We start from the raw sequence: 19,358 nt of genomic DNA, 5'->3' as shown, positions 1-19,358 counted from the left end.
CGACAGTGAAAAGCATGGAGAGAAACAGGGAGAGGAAGAGAAACACCCAAGAGTGAGTGTAAAAGGTTTATTAACAGAATAAAACAGTAAGAACAGGAGAAATACAGATACAAGATTTGTCAGAGCAGCTCTTTGTGCCTTATCGCCCTTGATGTTTCCTTATTTGGAACGAGTCATGTAATTTTTTAACACTTTTTAAACGTAAATACTCTTAAAGCATATTTCAAGTAATGGTAACAAAAATTAAATGAAAAATTAACACCATTCCCTTGGCAATTAATTACATTTATTGGGCAAACCTGGGCATTTGATCTGAGTTGGTGGGTCAGAATTTTGCCTTTACGCCAATAGCAGCATAAATAATACAACCCCACATTTTTCTCAGCATTTTCTAAACCTCCTGGATGCTGTTTGCTCACAGGAACATGTTTTTTATGAGCACAATGGTGAGTTTCCGACTAGGGTTGGTGTCTTCCCATTCATCTGAGCGAGTAGCATGCGCTGTAGCAGCCAACCATCTTACTGTTGCTCCCCAGCTGACAGCCCTGAGCCCAGCTTTAATTATCTTTTTATGTGGGAGAAGTGTGGGAATGAGGTACAGTGCAGAAAATAATTCAAGTTAGCTGGAGGTTGTTCACTAGAGAGTGATAACAGGGAGACTGGTCGCTACAGTACCGACCCTTTGGGGTTGGGTGGCCAGGAAGATGCTAGATTATGCTCGTTTTTCATTAAGTACAGAGGTTGGGTTGGGTCCAGGTCAGGCAGGGTGGGGGCGGGGGGGGAATCAGGTTGAACAGTGCAGAGACTCCGGGTCAGGTAAAGAGCTGGAATGGGCCTGAACCTTGCAAGGGAAAGTAGAAGAGATTTGGGTCAGATAGAGCAGTGAGGCTCAGCAGATCAGGGCCTTAAAAAAAAAAGGCTAAAATAATTATTAAAATGTAAAAATAAAAAAAGGTGTGATGTGTGTTCTGGTGGGTAGCTGGTTGACCCATGGTGTTGCATGGTTAGCATGGACCAATGTTGGGATCAAGCTTATGGTGTTAAGTTGTCGGTGTGGATTAATACTTCACACTGGTCCATGGTGTTAGATGGTAAGCATAGACCAATAAGCAATGTTACAGGTTCATTACAGATAAAATATTGCAGCTGAAATATTTTTTATATTTTGAGCCATGAGCATATGAAAGGCACTAAAAGTGCAACATAATTTCATTGAAAGTTCCAGATTGTCAAATAATAGAAGGATGGGAAAAACAAAGGGTCAAAATCAACAAGTTCTGGTATCTTGCTGTATAACGTCTAGAAAATGTTAAATCATTTATTAACTTAAAAAAACTAAACTGCAGACTCCAGGATAAGACCCGACAGAGCTTTGATGATAATCTGCACGTTAACCTGTCTTTCCTTTATTCGGATAATGTGAATTTCCAACATTTTCTGTTTTTATTAAGGTCCTCCAGAGGCCTGTTACCATGTGCAGTTATCTGAAAAATTCATCCCGTAACTTTTTTTTAAAGTGAAATTTAAAAATTATATCAAGTGGCTGGTAATGTGATTGGGGAGTTTTGAGGCTTAGTAATGAAGTGTTACAAACATCTGATTTAGACTCTACTCCCAGCACCCGATTCTGGTCAGCGCTTTCAGTGGAACAGCAAGACTCCATCTGAGCCAGAATTAAATGAAGAAACAATATGGTTTAGTACTTAATTTTGGACATGTGAATATCAGAATATTCCCTGATTGGGAAGCCATCCACAGCGTGGTGAGTTTTAAAAGTTATTATTTTAAACTCTTTGAATCTTCCCCAGTTGTGTCTGGGTACATGGGTCACACTTTTATTCAGTTGTGACATAATTTTATTTGGCTTCTCCAATTTAGGTTAATAAGTGACTAAGAATTGCTAATTAAAATCTAACACACACAATCCAGTCTAATAGGAACATGGGAACAGGAATAGGCCATTCAGCCCTTCGTTCCTGCTCCGCCACTTGATAAGATCATGGCTGATCTGTGATCCAACTCCATATACCTGCCTTTGGCCCATATCCCTTAATACCTTTGGTTGCCAAAAAGCTATCTATCTCACATTTAAATTTAGCAATTGAGCTAGTATCAATTGCCATTTGCGGAAGAGAGTTCCAAACTTCTACCACCCTTTGTGTGTAGAAATGTTTTCTAATCTCACTCCTGAAAGGTCTGGCTCTAATTTTTAGACTGAGCCCCCTACTCCCAGAATCCCCAACCAGCAGAAATAGTTTCTCTCTATCCACCCTATCCGTTCCCCTTAATATCACCCCTTAACCTTCGAAACTCGAGAGAATACAACCCCAATTTGTGTAATCTCTCCTCGTAACTTAATCCTTGAAGTCCGGGTATCATTCTAGTAAACCTACGCTGCATTCCCTCCAAGGCCAATATGTCCTTCCGAAGGTGCGGTGCCCAGAACTGCTCACAGTACTCCAGGTGCGGTCTAACCAGGGTTTTGTATAGCTGCAGCATAACTTCTGCCCCCTTGTACTCCAGTCCTCGAGATATAAAAGCCAGCATTCCATTAGCCTTCTTGATTATTTTCTGCACCTGTTCATGACACTTCAACGATCGATGTACCTGAACCCCTAAGTCCCTTTGGACATCCACTGTTTTTAACTTTTTACCATTTAGAAAGTACCCTGTTCTATCCTTTTTTGATCCAAAGTGGATGACCTCACATTTGTCTACATTGAATTCCATCTGCCACAGTTTTGCCCATTCACCTAATTATCAATATCCCTTTGTAATTTTATGTTTCCATCTACACTGCTTAAAATGACACCAATCTTTGTGTCGTCGGCAAACTTAGATATGAGACTTTCTATGCCTTCATCTAAGTCGTTAATAAATATTGTGAATAATTGAGGCCCCAAGACAGATCCCTGCGGGACTCCACTAGTCACATCCTGCCAATGTGAATACTTACCCATTATCCTTACTCTCTGTCGCCTTTCGCTCAGCCAATTTCCTAACCAAGTCTGTACTTTTCCCTCGATTCCATGGGTTTCTAACTTAGCTAACAGTCTCTTATGTGGGACCTTATCAAATGCCTTCTGGAAGTCCATATAAATAACATCCATTGACATTCCCCTATCCATTACTTTAGTCACCTCTTCAAAAAATTCAATCAGGTTTGTCAGGCACGACCTACGTTTCACAAATCCATGCTGACTCTCCCTGATTAACTGAAAATTCTTGAGGTGTTCAGTCACCCTATCCTTAATTATAGACTCCAGCATTTTCCCCACAACAGATGTTAGGCTAACTGGTCTATAATTCCCCGGTTTCCCTCTCCTTTCTTAAAAAGCGGAGTGACATGTGCAATTTTCCAATCTGGAGGGACAGTTCCTGAATCTAGAGAACTTTGAAAGATTATAGTTAGGGCATCTGCAATGTGCTCACCTACTTCCTTTAAAACCCTGGGATGGAAACCATCTGGTCCTGGGGATTTGTCACTCTTTAGTGCTCTTATTTTCTTCATTACTGTTGCTTTACTTATGTTAATTTTATCGAGTCTCTGTCCCCGATTCAATATTAGTTTTAATTTAGCTATCCTCTTTTTCTACTGTAAATACTGATGCAAAGTTATTGTTCAACATGTCTGCCATTTCCCCATTGTCAATGACAATATCCCCACTTCAGTTTTTAAGGGGCCAACACTGCTCCTGACCACCCTCTTTTTCCTAATATAACTATAAAAGTTCTTCGTATTGGTTTTGATATCCCTTGCAAGTTTCTTTTCATACTCTCTTTTTGTAGCTCTTACTATCTGTTTTGTGACCTTTTGTTGATCTTTATATCTTTCCCATTCGCCAGAATCTGTGCCATTTTTTGCCTTTTTGTATGCCCTTTCCTTATGTCTTATACTGTCCCTTACCTCTTTAGTTGTCCATGGCTGTTTTTTTTGGCAAGTAGAGTTCTTGCCCTTCAGGGGTATAAACTGGTTCTGTATCACGTTAAATATTTCTTTAAACATTTCCCACTGATCATCAGTCGTTTTACCCATTAACAGATTTGCCCAGTTTACTGTGGACAGTCTCTGTCTCATCCCATTGAAGTCGGCCTTACCCAAGTCTAGAATCTTAGCAGCTGATTCACTTTTTTCCCTTTCAAACACTACATTGAACTCTATCATGTTATGATCGCTATTGGATAGATGTTCACGCACAGTTAAGCTGTTAGCTAAATCTGGTTCATTACTCATTACTAAATCTAGTATGGCTTGCCCCCTTGTTGCCTCTAGGACGTACTGCTGTAGAAAACTATCCCAGACACACTCAAGAAATTCACTACCTTTCTGACAGTTGCTAGTCTGTTTTTCCCAATCAATGTGAAGGTTAAAGTCCCCCATTAAGACCACTATGCCTTTCTTACACGCTTGTCTAATCTCTGCATTTATGCAATCTAGCACTTCAGAGCTGCTGCCAGGGGTCCTATACACAACTCCCACTATAGTCTTAGATCCTTTCCTATTTCTCAATTCAACCCATAAGGTCTCTGTTGGCTGCTTACCTCTCGTTATAGTCTCCTTTATCATTGAATTGATTTCATCTCTAATCACTAAGGCTACTCCTCCCCCTCTTCCATTTTCCCTATCTCTCCTGTAGACCTTATAACCCGGTATATTTAGTTCCCAATCCTGACCATTCTGCAGCCATGTCTCAGTAATAGCTGTCATGTCATAGCCTCCAATTTGAATTTGAACCTGTAGTTCATTTAATTTATTCCTTATACTCCGTGCATTTGTATATAGAACTCTTAGTTGGGCCACACACCCTAGTCTGACCTTCAGCTTTGATGCTGGGTTAATCGCCTTACGCCTTCTCGTTTTCACTTTATCTGTAGTGCCTGAAGTACACTTTCTTTCTGCTGCTCCACGCTTTTCACTTTCACTTGTTCTTGAACAACTGTTTGTATTATTTGTATTGTAAATTTCCCCTGGGTATTCCCCCCTCTTGCTGCTCTCAACTTTACTCCCTTCTGACTCCCCGCTAAGGTTCCCATCCCCCTGCCACTCTCGTTTAAACCTTCCCCAACAGCACCAGCAAACACCCCCGCGAGGACATTGGTCCCGGTACCGCTCTGGTGTATCCCGTCTCACTTGTACAGGTCCCACCTTCCCCAGAACCGGTCCCAATGTCCCAGGAATCTAAATCCCTCCCTCCTACACCATCCCTGCAGCCATGCATTCATCCTGTCCCTATACTCACTCGCACGTGGCACTGGTAGTAATCCTGAGATCACTACCTTTTAATGCAAGTTATATTTTTGTAGATTTCCCAAAACCCAACCCCTCAGTCTTTAATAATTCTATAATTTAAAAAAAATGTCTTGGTAGGGGTCTGGATTGACTCATAAGCCCATTGGATCATCACCAGATTTTTTGTTACTATTTGCTATGTCTTTACAGGAGGATTGGTGTCTGGTGCCTAAGGAAAACTTATTTGGCTGTTACCAGGGAAAACTAGAATGCTTCCTGCCAACTACCTTAAAATAATGGCTTTGGGTTAAGTTAAGTGAGATACAACAATGTAATATTTAAAAGCTTAAATGAATTTCAGTGCAATGGTACTTAAATTATAAGCATGAAAGTGAGATTATTCCTAATGTATTCACTCTTCATTACCAGGATGCAACGTAGGTCAACAAACTTTGTAATTAAACTGTGCAATATGTTAGAACCAACCTGGTTTGGTGTAATATATTGTGCTAACTTCTCTTCCTGAAGAATTAGCTTGCCTCTTAATGCAATCTAGTTATCAGTTACAGCATTTAAACCTATTTCACTAGTTTTGTTCAATCGGTTTTGTTGTACAAAAAGTACTTATAAATATTTGAAGCTGTGTGTCTTTTGCCTGTTTAAGCTTCTTGTAATATCCTCATGTTCTGGGATAATGGATGAGAGGGTCATGGGCCAGCTGGTGATACTAATGGATGCCTTAGTTGGAGGTACTAAAATGTTTTTGATTGATGCAGACCAAACCTTTTGTCTGATTGATCAAAAGATCCCAATTTGCCTTTGGAAATTATTCCTGTCAGACATATTCATCAGTGTGAGCTAGGTATTTATTAAATTGACAGCTGTTTCCACAATTTAAGGCCTGGGTTTTAGTGTCTAGGTGCTGTGGAAGAGTGATATAAATTAGATGTGGTTTCTTTATACTATGTTTTAGAAATTGCAACACAGAAACAGGCCATTTGGCCCAACCAGTCCATGTTGGTGTTTACCATCCATGTGAGCAAATAGTTCCAATCACATTTATCCACGCTGTTTGTTTTCCTTCATCCACCTATCCAATCTAATATTGAATGTTGGCATAGTTTCTGCCTCCGCCAGTAACTTTGGAAGTTAATTCCATAGCCTCACAACTCCCTGTGCAAAGAAGTCTCTCCTGCCCTCTGTTCTAGATCTCTTACTTTTAATCACGTATCTGTCGCCTCGACTACTGGAAACAGTCTGCTTCAACCTACTCTGACCCATCTTTCATAATTTTAAACACTTCCATCATGTTGCCCCATAATCTGTATTTTTCTAACAAAATAAAACAATATTTCAAGTCTTTCTTCATATTTGTATTTCCTCAAACCAGGCAGTATCCTAATGAATCTGCATTATATTCTTTCTAAAGCCTCAATATCCTTCCCATGGATGGAGCCTAATACTGGATGCAGTACTGTAACTGAGATGCAGATTTTATTTGCTCGTAGTTTGCATTATGTCAATAATAGGCAGCTCTTCTTGATTAAGGCAGGACAAGAAAGCCGTCTGTTTTCCCATAAATGTAAGAAAGTTCAGAGGACAAGATCTTTCTTAATTTGTTTTGGTTTTTAATGTTACCTGTGAAGGTTTACAACACCAAATGAAATTTGCTAATTATTGGTGCTGCTTGGTGCGGGGGATGGGAGGGGAGGGGGCTTACATGCCTGTGAATCAGTTATTGCAGTTGCATTGTCTTCCCTATCACATTTAAGTATCAGTGGGGAAGCAGCTATTGGAGCTAAATCTAAATTTGGCTTATTATTTTTCAGTTTGGTAATATCAAGATTAGGTTTATATCTGTCTCTAAATACTGTACATCCTTGTCATGCACAATAGAAGGAAAATTTATTCATTGTATTTTTTTATTTGTTCTTGGCATGTGGATTTCACTGGCAAGGCAGATTTATTGCCTGTTCCTAGATACCCTGAGGGCATTAAGAGTCCACCACCTAGTGTGAGAGTGCAGTCACGTGTAGGAAAGACGAGGTAGGGGCAGTAGGTTCCCTTCCCTGAAGGACTAGTGAACCAGTTCTGCTTTTACGACAGAACAGCAGCCTTCATGGTCATTTTCTGGTGTTAGCCCCATAAATGATAAGATTTATTGAATTCAATTTCACAATTTGCCATGGAGGGCTTTGAACTTGCGACCACTAGGCTACTGTACTTATAGAATATTTTTGAGTGAGAATAGCATTAGCTTTGGTTGCTTCAGTTTTATGTTCGGAGAATGATTTAGTCCAGGAGAACTGTTGTTAATATATAAAATTCCTTTGTATAGAATGGTATTTTATCAATACTAAATACTCCCTTGATGTCTCAGTTTCAATACCACTGTTGGTTACAACGGCAGAACAAATGACAATGGAAAAAAACACATACTTGCCTAGCTGCATCGGAAAGATGGAAAGGAGCCCTTCATAATGATTAGTGAAGATGGATCATTATGTAAAATATTGATTTTTTTTTAGTAAAGGATGGGCCAAGGTGTAGAAGCGATAGTTTGTCAACTCTGTCAAAGGCCTTTACAGTATGTAGGAATGTAGCAGCTGGTGGAGAACATCCTGTACCAGAACGATATGGCTTTCTAGAAGGAGAATGTGATCTACCCAATCGGATTCGATTTACATCGAGTCTACAGCACAGAAACAGGCCATTCGGCCCAACTGGTCTGTGCTAGCCTTTGTGCTCCACACGTGCCTCCTCCCTCCCTACTTAATCTAACCGAATCAGCAAACCCTTCAATTCCATTCTCCCTCGTGTGGTTATCTAGCATCCCTTTAAATACATCTATGCTATTTGCCTCAACTACTCATTGTGGTAGTGCTTTCCACATTCTTACCACTCTTTGGGTAAAGAAGTTTCTTCTGAATTCTCTATTGGATTTATTAGTAACTATCTTATATTGATGATCTCTAGTTTTGGACACCTCCACAAGTGGAAATATTTTCTCTACATCTACCCTATCAAACCCTTTCATTATCTTACAGTCCTCTATAAGATCATCCCTTAGCCTTCTGTTTTTCTGGAGAAAAGAGCCCCAGCCTGTTCAGCCTTTCCTGATAAGTATATCCTCTCAGTTCTGGTATTATCCTTGTGAATCTTTTTTGCACCTCTCCAATGCCTCTATATCCTTTTTACAATATGGAGACCAGAACTGTGCACAGTACTCCAAATGTGCTCTAACCAAGGTTCTATACAAGTTTAATATAACTTCTCTGCTTTTCAATTCTATCCCTCCAGAAATGAACCCCAGTGCTTGGTTTGACTCTTTTATTAACCTGTGTCGCTACTTTTAGTGATCTGTTAATCTGAACCCTGAGATTCCTTTCCACTTCTACCCCATTTAGACTCTTATTATCCAAGCAGTATGTGGCCTCCTTATTCTTCCCACCAAAATGCATCACCTCGTATTTATCTATCTTGAAATTCATTTGCCAATTACACGGCCATTTTGCAAGTTTATTAATGTCTTCCTGTATTTTAACGCATTTTTCCTTTGTATTAACTACACCCCCCAATTTGGTGTCATCTGCAAATTTTGAAATTGTACTTCCGATTTCTGAGTCCAAATTGTTAATGTAAATTATGAACAGCAGTGGTCCTAGCACCGATCCCAGTGGAACACCACTTCCCACCTATTGCCAGTTTGAGTAGCCACCCTTAACCCCAACTCTCTGTTTTCTGTTTTGTTGCCAACTTGCTATGCATTCTGCTACCTGTCCCTTGACTTCACATGCTCTGACATCAGTCATTAGTCTGCAATGCGATACCTCATTGAAGGTCTTTTGAAAATCAAAATATATTGCATCCACTGCATTACCCTTGTCTATTCTTTCTGATACTTCTTTGAAGCATTCAATAAGGTTGGTCAAACATGACTTTCCCTTCTGAAATCTGTGCTGACTGCTCTTTATTACATTTTTGTTTTCTAGATGTTTTTCTATTACATCTTTGGGTAAAGATTCCATTATCTTTCCTACCACCGACGTTAAGCTAATTGATCTATAATTCCCAGGACTTGTTCCAGCTCCCCATTTAAATATAGGAATAACATTAACCATCCGTCAGTCCTCTGGCACTATTCCCCTTTCTAATGAATTTCTATATATATGTAATAGTGCCTCTGCTATCTCTTCCTTAACTTCTTTTAACATGTACGGATGCAATCCATCCAGACCAGGGATTTTATCCTCTCTAAGTTTGATTAGTTTATCAATTATCTCCCCCCTTTCCATCTCAGATATAGATCAGTTCTTGAAAGTAAAATCAGTTTTCCTGTTCGCAGGTATTTTGCCTGAAAGGAGATTGACTTTTTAAAAGTTTCTAATTTTTCACTTTCCTCTCCTGAAGGCTGTGACTTGTGATGAGGGTATGTTTCTTGTGAACTGTGGCAGAACTATAGGGCTTGATTTTCAGATGACGGAGCGGGTACATTGGGGGCGGGGCAGCTCCAAAAATCACTGAAATCCCGAGCAGGTTCGGAGCCCGGCTCCAACCCGCCAACGTCTGGGTTCCCCAGTGACACGTCCGGGTGCACGCGCGCCTCCCGAATGCAGAAGTCCCATCGGCAATTAAAGCCGGCTGGATGATACTTTCCACAGTTTGTCCACTAGTTGAAGTACTTGATTGACTCGACATTTTTGTAGTGGTGCGATTTTGAAGCATCCTCAGCGTATTTCCTGCTGGGGGAAGCACTCCCTGTTGCAACAGACGTGTTTCAGCCAGCAGCCAGTGGGAGATGCAAATGCTGATTTGACAGGTGGGGAGAAAACATAATTTTTTGCAGCTGGGCACTCTGTCACTTCAGACAAAGTTTTGGCTGCAAGATCTTTGTGTTTTCACTCAAAATTCTTACTTTCCACCCAAAACTCTGTTGTTCAAACATATTTAACTACTTTGCGGACCCCCTCAAACTCTCACAGTCAGGATGGGGGGCACCATGGCTGCATTCACTACGACATCTGAGGATGAGCAACATCACCAACCTCGCCAGGCATGGCGTCCACCTCCGCCACATGGAGCTCCACAACACAGTGCTGTGCCACAGGCACCTGCACAAGCGCACGGAGATCAACAACAGAGAGCGACATTGCAGGAGGCACTACTTTCGCCACAGGGCCTACAGACCGAGGCTCAGCTTCCTGGACCTCTCTGAGGAGCAGTGTATACGGAGGCTCAGAGTGAGTCGCCAGGCAGTCGCAGACATTTGCAGCCTCCTTCATGCCGAGCTGCTTCCGGCTGGGCCGAGCAGCATCTCCTTACCTGTCACTGTCAAAGTCACCACTGCCCTCAGCTTCTTCGCCTCCGGATCATTCCAGGGTGCCACCGGGGACATCGCCGGTGTCTCTCAGTCGTCTGCACACAAGTGCATAAGGCAGGTCACCGATGGCTTGTTTCGCAGGACCTCGCACAACAGCTGTGGCTGTGCAAGGTGTAATCGATTGCACCCATATTTCAATACAAGCACCTCCACACGAGCTAGGATTGTTCATCAACAGAAAGGGATGTCACTTCATCAACACTCAGCTCGTTTGTGACCACTACAAAAGATTCCTTCATGTGTGCGCCAGATACCCTGGCAGCTACCACGTTTCCTTTATCCCCCGGGAGTCCAACATCCCGCCCCTCTTCCACGCACCGAACACCCGCAAGGGCTGGCTCCTCGGGGACAAGGGATTCCCCCTGCACATGTGGCTCATGACACCTCTGAGGAACCCCACGACCGAGCAACAGCGTCAATATAACAACAGTCACATCGCTACCAGGTGTACAATTGAGCATTCTATAGGGCTGCTCAAGATGCGCTTCAGGTGCCTTGATCGTTCTGGGGGAGCGCTTCAATACGCACCAGACAGAGTGGGATACATTGTGGTCGTGTGCTGTGCTCTGCACAACAGAGAGGGGTGCCGCTTGAGGCCCGATCCACATCTGCCACCCACATTGAGGAGGAGGAGGAGGAGGAGGTGGAGGAGCAGAAGCAGGAGCTGGAGGAAACCAAGGGCAGTTCAGAGGTTCACCTGGCTGCTCGTGAGGCCAGGGAGTCGCTGATATGTGAGCGGTTCTCCTAACATCAGAAAGTGTGAAGAGTCCAGTCCTCACCACCTGGATAGAGCAGCAACCCCCCCACCCCTCCCTGCACAAAACAGTCCGGAAACTACACATACACCCACTGTAGAGTGACCCAATGGGTGGCATCAAGTGTGGGCGTTCATGGTGAACCTCATGAAAGGGACTTATTACAGAAGCCAGTCAAGAATGGTCAAAACGTAGCAGTAGTGGTGACAATCATAGTATTTAATGTGAATTTAACAAAAAGCAAATATAAATAAAAAACATGACCCACCGCCAAACACCCTTATACATCCCCTTCGTACTTACAAAACCTTTGCCTTTCACTTCCGACTACTTCGTGGTGCATCCCCTGTGGCTGTAGCAGAGGTAGTGGCAGGTTGCTCTTGTTCATGCCCTGACCGATCAAATGCTTTCAGCCTACGCCCTCTGGGTTTGGGTGCCCGTGAGGGCCCCTCCAAAGACTGCTCCACCTGCATCTGTGCAGGGGCAGACTCGGCCACCTGGAGAGGAGGCAGCATTGCGGGTACTGGTTGAGAGGGGGGCAACGTGAGATGTGGGAGCGCTTTGAGTGGAATCCCCATTTCCATGTCCCCTTTCGCCATCACCCCTCCCTTGGGCCAGGTCCACACCACTTTTAGCACTCTGCTGGACAGCAGTTTGGAGGACATGTGTGAAGCCTTGTAAGGCCAGTGCTGGTGTATCTGCCTGCCTGTTTAAGGCGGCAGAATTTTGTTCACTGAGTCCAAACGCCGCTGTCAGGGCCTGAATGGACTCATTTGTGAGCCGTGCTTGAAGATCGATGGAGGCTAGCCTTCCCTCCGTTGCAGACATTCCCGCACTTACCTGCGACACTATCTCAGAGATGCCCTCACGTCCCTGTGACAGTATCTCGGAGAACCCCTCCTGTACCTGTGCCACCATTCCACTCATGCAGGAGTTGGACTCCTCCATCCTCTGTGTGATTGTGGAGAGTGCACGTGGCACCTGATCCAGCACCTCGCAAATGTGCTGCTGTCCCTCAATCATTCTCCTTTTAAAGGATGGCCCCCAGGGTTCAGCATCTGGGTCCAGCTGAGCAGAGCCTGGAGAAGAGTGCTCCCACCGACACAGACTCTCCGCAGCTGCCCCTGCCACCAGCGTCTGCTCGTGCTCACGTGTGTGGTAACTCACCATGTGTGACCCCAACTAACTGCGGACAAGGACCCACTGAGGTGTGTGTATCTGCACTGGTGGATGGCTCGCTCAGATATGACGGTACACCCTCAGAGGCCGTCAGGTCCTCTGAGGAATCGCCCTCTGCCGTCACAGCGGTCGCCGAAGGCCCTGTAAGAGAACAGAAGGCAATATTAAGCATCATCACAGATGTGTATTGTAATATTTCTAAGTTTGCTGACGACACAAAACTGGGTGGGATTGTGGGTTGTGAGGACGATGCAAAGAGACTTCAAGGCGATTTAAACAAGTTGACTGAGTGGACAAATACATGGCAGATGCAGTAAAATGTGGATAAATGTGAAGTTATCCACTTCGGAAGGAAAAACAGAAAGGCAGAGTATTATTTAAATGGTGATAGATTGGGAAATGTTGATGTACAAAGGGACCTGGGTGTCCTTGTACACCAGTCACTGAAAGCGAACATGCAGGTGCAGCAAGCAGTTAGAAAGGCAATTGGTATGTTGGCCTTCATTGCAAGAGGATTTGAGTACAGGAGCAAGGATGTCTTACTGCAGTTTTACAGGGCCTTGGTGAGACCACACCTGGAGTATTGTGTGCAGTTTTGGTCTCCTTACCTAAGAAAGGATATACTTGCCACAGAGGGAGTGCAACGAAGGTTCACCAGACTGATTCCTGGGATAGCAGGACTGTCATATGAGGAAAGATTGGGTCAACTCTGCCTGTATTCACTAGAGTTTAGAAGAATGAGAGGGGATCTCATTGAAACATATAAAATTCTGACAGGGCTAGACAGACTGAATGTAGGGTGGATGTTTCCTCTGGCTGAGGGGTCCAGAATGAGGGGTCACAGTCTCAGGATATGGGGTAGGACATTTAGGACTGAGATGAGGAGAAATTTCTTCACTCAGAGGGTGTTGAACCTGTGGAATTCTCTACCACAGAAGGCTGTGGAGGCCAAGTCACTGAATATATTTAAGAAGGAGCTCGATAGATTTTGAGACACAAAAGGCATCAAGGGGTATGGGGAGATAGCGGGAGTATGGTATTGAGATAAAGGATCAGCCATAATCATATTGAATGGCGGAGTCGGTTCGAAGGGCCAAACGGCCTACTCCTGCTCCTATTTTCTATATTTCTATGTTGTGATGAGCATACTGAGGTGCTGAAGATGGCAAAGTATGTTAACATCATTTCATATTGCGTGTGCTGAATGTCAAAGTTCTGTCACCAGACGTTTGTCGGGTGCCAGTCTCGGCCTCCCCGACGGACAGGCACTCGAGGGTGCGGCTCAGCTCCAGCAGCTCCTGCTCGGTGTCTGTGAGGACGACGGTTTGTTGCGGCCCCCCCCCCCCGGTCCTCACCCTCTCCCGTGCATTCTGGGCTCTCATCTATAAGGGGAGAAAGTACAGATGTGTGAGTGAGTGATGGTGACGTGGCCAACTGATGAATGCATTGGTTTGGGTGAGGCTGACCGTGAACGAGATGCATCAGAGGGTGAGTATGAGACAGAGCCGTGACATTGTATGAGGATTGGGTTGAGTAGTTGTGGTGGGGTGAGTAATGGGGAGGTGAGGAAGTGCAGGTAAGTTGAGGATGAGCTTCGAGTGAGTGTGAGGAGTGATATGATAGAGTAGTGTTGGCAGTGCAGAATGAATTGAGGGGTGGGGGTGGTGATGTGGAAGACGGATTGTAGGAGAAAGATTAAGTGTACTCACTTTGGCTGACCTAGTTAGGTCATTGAAGCGCTTCCTGCACTGTATCCAGGTGTGGGTGATGTTGCTGCTGCTGGTGACCTCCTGTGCCACTTTGAGCCGGGCCTTCTTGATGGCAGAGGCAGGCCACTTCCTCCCATTCGCCGGGGAGAAGACATCCCTCCTTCTCCTCACCCCATCCAGTAGCATCTGGAGTGAGGCATCGCTAAATCTTGGAGCAGCCTTTCCCCTGTGCTGCTCCATTGTGGTGTGTGGGTGTTTGCTCCAGGAGCAGCCATTGGAGGACTACCCCTTTAAATAGAGCTCCTCCAGCTGACAGCCTGTGATGCGGGTGCGCAGTCCGCCCGCTGCGCAGCTTTCGGACGACAAACCTGGAAGCCACGTTAAGTGGCTCCAATTGATGCGCGATCGCGTGGGAAACGGACATTTTTGATTGGGCGGGTTACCCACGCGCCCATTCACTGCCCTCCCCCCTCCCCCAGCTGCCATCCCACCTCCCCGCTAATATCGGGGCCATTGTATCTTGCCCAGTCAACCAGAGTAGATGCTGAGTGTTGGTGGACTACTCAGCGTGAGCTTCATTGATGAGAGATCAGGAATAGAACTCCTGGCCAATATTTTTCCCATCCTAATTTGGGAGCGTAATGCCAATTTTAGTGCCCTAACCACGGCCTTGGGATATTGTCCTACAATTGCCTTACTCTGGAAGATCGATGTCTGGTTTTGTTGAAATTATAACCAAGAATGATATTTCTGTTATTCTGGTACACAGTTATTAAATGTTTCTTTAAACACTTTGAGCAGATATGATAAAATATGAAAAATGGGAATTCACCCTTGTTTACGGCTTTGCTTCGGGTCTTGATACGGCAGATACAGCTGTGAGAAACAATGACTTTCAGAAAATAGTTCTTCCTTTTACTCTCATTGGGAACTACACAACCTCAATCACAGCTAAGCAAACTGAGCATGAGTCCTTAAAATGGTGTACTGAATGTCTCAAATAGCCTGAATACAAGGCCTCTTAATATATTAATGGAGCAGCTGAGCAAGCAGTTTGCTTGACCCACCTCTTCCATCATAGTATCCCAAAATCATAGCTGTCTATATAAGAGAAATTTAGCCATAACTTTTCTGTTATTGTAACTTGTAACTGTGGGCTAAGTAACTTATAGCATAAAACTAAATTTTTTTACAAAAAACTAAACTCAATTTAATAAATTAAACGAGGCCAGTACTTGGTTCAACCTAAAAATAATTTGATTGGCATTGTAGTAATCAATTAAATAAATAAAATAGTTATGACAGGGCAGGAGATGTGTTGCAGCTGCAATATGTGGGAGCTACTGGACAGTTTTGTCCAGGGCGACTACATCTGCGGTAAGTGTCTGCAGCTCAAGGAACTTCGGCTCTGAGTTGAGGAGCTGGAGTCCGAGCTGCAGACATTGCGAGGCATCAGGGAGGGAGAAAGTTACCTGGACACTTTGATCCAGAAGGCAGTCACGCCCCTTAGACTAAATACTGTAGAATTGGCACATGGTCATGGACAGGAGGCGGGTACGGGGATCCAGGAGGTAGCATTGCTGGAGCCTCAGCCTCTGCACTTATCCAATAGATACGAGGTTCTTGCAGCCCTTGTGGACGAGTGCAAGGACTGCAGGGAGGATGAGCAAACTGGCCACGGCACCGTGGTTCAGGGGGCCATTCAAGTGGGGGGAGTAAAAAGGAATGTGGTTGTCGTAGGCAACAGTATAGTTAGAGGGATAGACACTGTTCTCTGCAGCCAAGAGCAAGAGTCCCGTGGCTGTGTTGCCTACCCGGTGCCAGGGTTAAAGACATCTCCTCGGGGCTGGAGAGAAACTTGGAGTGGGACGGGGAGGATCCAGTTGTCGTGGTCCATGTAGGTACCAACAACATAGGTAGGACTAAGAAAGAGGTTCTGCTGAGGGAGTTTGAGCAGCTTGGGATGAAATTTAAAAAGCAGAACCACAAAGGTGATAATCTCCGGATTATTACCTGAGCCACGAGCAAATTGGCACAGGGTAAATCGGATCAGAGAGATGAATGCGTGGCTCAAAGATTGGTGTGGGAGAAGTGGGTTTCGATTCATGGGGCACTGGCACCAGTACTTGGGAAAGAGGGAGCATTTCCAATGGGACGGACCTCACCTGAACCATGCCGGGATCAGTGTTCTGGCAAACCGAATAACTAGGGTAGTAGAGAAGGCTTTAAACTAAATAGAGGGAGGGGAGGGGAGGGCTCAGGTGGGGCGAAGTTTAGATTGATAATGAGAAAAGACAAGGAAGTAGTACAGGAAAGTGATGGGGGTAATGATAAACAGAGTGTGTCAGGAAGGACAGAGCGTACAAACATAAGAGTGCACGAGCAAATGGGGCTGGGGTAGGAAAGAATGGTAAAAAGACAATATTAAAGATTCTTTATCTGAATGCGTGCAGAATTCGTAATAAGATAGATGAATTCACGGCACAAATAGAAACAAATGGGTATGATCTCGTGGCCATTACAGCGACGTGGTTGCAAGGTGACCAAGGTTGGGAGCTAAATATTCAGGATTATTTAACATTTTGGAAAGATAGGAAAAAAGGTAAAGGTGGTGGGGTAGCTCTGTTTATAAAGGATAAAATTGGTATAATAGTGAGAAATGATCTTGGCTCAGAAGATCAAGATGTCGAATCAATTTGAGTGGAGGTAAGAAATAGCATGGGAAAGAAATCACTGGTGGGAGTAGTATATAGGCCCCCTAACAGTAGCTACACTGTAGGGCAAAATATTAATCAGAAAATAAGGGGGGCTTATAAAAAAGGTAATGCAATAATCATGGGCGATTTTAACTTTCACATAGATTGGACAAATCAAATTGGCAAAAATAGCCCTGAGGAGGAGTTCATAGAGTGTATTAGGGACTGTTTCTTTGACCAATATGTCGGGGAACCAACCAGGGAACAGGCCATTTTGGATCTGTTAATGGGTAATGAAACAGGATTAATTAATGATCTCAAAGTAAAGGATCCCTTGGGAAGCAGTGATCATAACATAATAGAATTTCACATCCAGTTTGAGAGCGAGGATCTTGGGTCTGAAACTACTGTATTAAACTTAAATAAGGGCAATTATAAAGGAATGAGGGCAGAATTGGCTAAAGTGAATTGGGTAAACAGATTAGATGGTATGATGGTGGATAAGCAGTGGCAAACATTTAAAAAGATATTTTATGACTCGCAACAAAAATATATCCCTGTGAGGAGGAAAGACTCCACAAAAAGGGTGAACCAACCATGGCTAACTAAGGAAGTAAAGGATGGTATCAGGTTAAAAGAGAAAGCATACAACATGGCAAAGATTACTGGTAAGCCCGAAGATTGGGAAAACTTTAAAAACCAGCAGAGGATGACTAAAAGAACAATAAACAGGGAGAAAATAAATTATGAGAGTAAACTAGCAAGAAATATAAAAACTGACAGTAAAAGCTTCCACAAGTATATAAAAAGGAAGAGGGTAGCTAAAGTAAACATTGGTCCCTTAGAGGATGAGACTGGGGAAATAATAATGGAAAACAAGGAAATGGCAGAGGAATTGAACAGATATTTTGTATCTGTCTTCACAGTAGAAGACACTAATAATATACCAATAATAGTAGAAAATCAAGAGGCAAAGGGGAGGGAGGAACTGAAAACAATCACTATCACTAGCGAAAAAGTACTAGGTAACCTAATGGGTCTAAAGGCTGACAAGTCCCCTGGACCTGATGGCTTGTATCCGAGGGTCTTTAAGGAAGTGGCTACAGAGATAGTGGATGCATTGGTTATAATCTTCCAGAATTCACTAGATTCTGGAAAGGTCCCAGCGGATTGGAAAACCGCAAACGTAACACCCCTATTCAAGAAGGGAGTGAGACAGAAAGCAGGTAACTATAGACCAGTTAGCCTAACATCTGTCATTGGGAAAATGCTAGAATCCATTATTAAGGAAGTAGTAGCAGGACATTTGGAGACTCATAATACAATCAAGGAGAGTCAACATGGTTTTATGAAGGGGAAATCATGTCGGACAAATTTATTAGAGTTCTTTGAGGAAGTAACGTGCAGGGTAGATAAAGGGGAACCAATGGATGCAGTATATTTGGATTTCCAAAAGGCATTCGATAAGGTGCCACATAAAAGATTACTGCACAAGATAAGAGCTCATGGTGTTGGGGGTACTATACTGGCATGGATAGAGGATTTGCTAACCAACAGAAAACAAAGAGTCGGGATAAAAGGGTCATTTTCAAAATGGCAATCTATAACTAGTGGGGTGCCGCAGGGCTCAGTGCTGGGGCCTCAACTATTTACAATATATATCAATTACTTGGATGAAGGAACAGAGTGTCTTGTGGCCAAATTTGCTGATGATACAAAGATAGGTGGAAAAGTAAGTTGCGATGAGGACACAAAGTGTCTGCAAAGGGATATTGACAGGTTAAGTGAATGGGCAAAAATTTGGCAGATGGAATATAATGTGGGAAAATGTGAAGTCATCCACTTTGGGAGGAAAAATAAAAAAGCAAAATATTATTTGAATGGAGAAATACTACAAAATGCTGCGGTACAGAGGGATCTGGGTGTCCTCGTACATGAAACACAAAAAGTCAACATACAGGTGCAGCAGGTAATCTGGAAGGCAAACGGAATATTGGCCTTTATTTCTAGGGCGATGGAGTATAAAAGCAGGGAAGTCATGCTACAACTGCGTACAGTTCTGGTGCTCTTATTTAAGGAAGGCATACTTGCATTGGAGGCAGTTCAGAGAAGGTTCACTAGGTTGATTCCAGGTATGGAAGGGTTGTCTTATGAGGAAAGATTGAACAGGTTGGGTCTATACTCATTGGAGTTTAGAAGAATGAGAGGAGATCTTATTGAAACATACAAGATTCTGAGAGGACTCGATCGAGTAGATGCTGAGAGGGTGTTACCCCCTCATGGGGGAATCTAAAACTAGGGGGCATAGTCTCAGAATAAGGGGTCGCCCGTTTAAGAAGGAAATGAGGAGGAATTTCTTCTCCCGGAAGGTCGTGAATCTTTGGAATTCTTTACCCCAAAAAGCTGTGG

The 19,358-nt window shown here is 43.6% G+C and overlaps 1 protein-coding gene across 6 annotated transcripts in view; it reads left to right on the top strand.

Moving 5' to 3' along the window:
• atg10 (ATG10 autophagy related 10 homolog (S. cerevisiae)) overlaps positions 1-19,358 on the top strand; it is a 238,576-nt gene that overhangs the window by 12,237 nt on the left and 206,981 nt on the right. For all 6 annotated transcript variants that reach the window (XM_067982786.1, XM_067982788.1, XM_067982787.1 and 3 more), the window contains one exon: positions 1,606-1,762. In XM_067982786.1, coding sequence (XP_067838887.1) covers positions 1,679-1,762 — 84 coding nt within the window. In that variant the 5' untranslated portion in view covers positions 1,606-1,678. Of the gene's footprint in view, positions 1-1,605; positions 1,763-19,358 lie in introns of those variants that run through there.

This window comes from Heptranchias perlo, chromosome 4 (assembly GCF_035084215.1).
Source record: "Heptranchias perlo isolate sHepPer1 chromosome 4, sHepPer1.hap1, whole genome shotgun sequence".
NCBI classification, from domain to species: domain Eukaryota; kingdom Metazoa; phylum Chordata; class Chondrichthyes; order Hexanchiformes; family Hexanchidae; genus Heptranchias; species Heptranchias perlo.
This window is presented reverse-complemented; position numbering and strand designations above follow the sequence as displayed.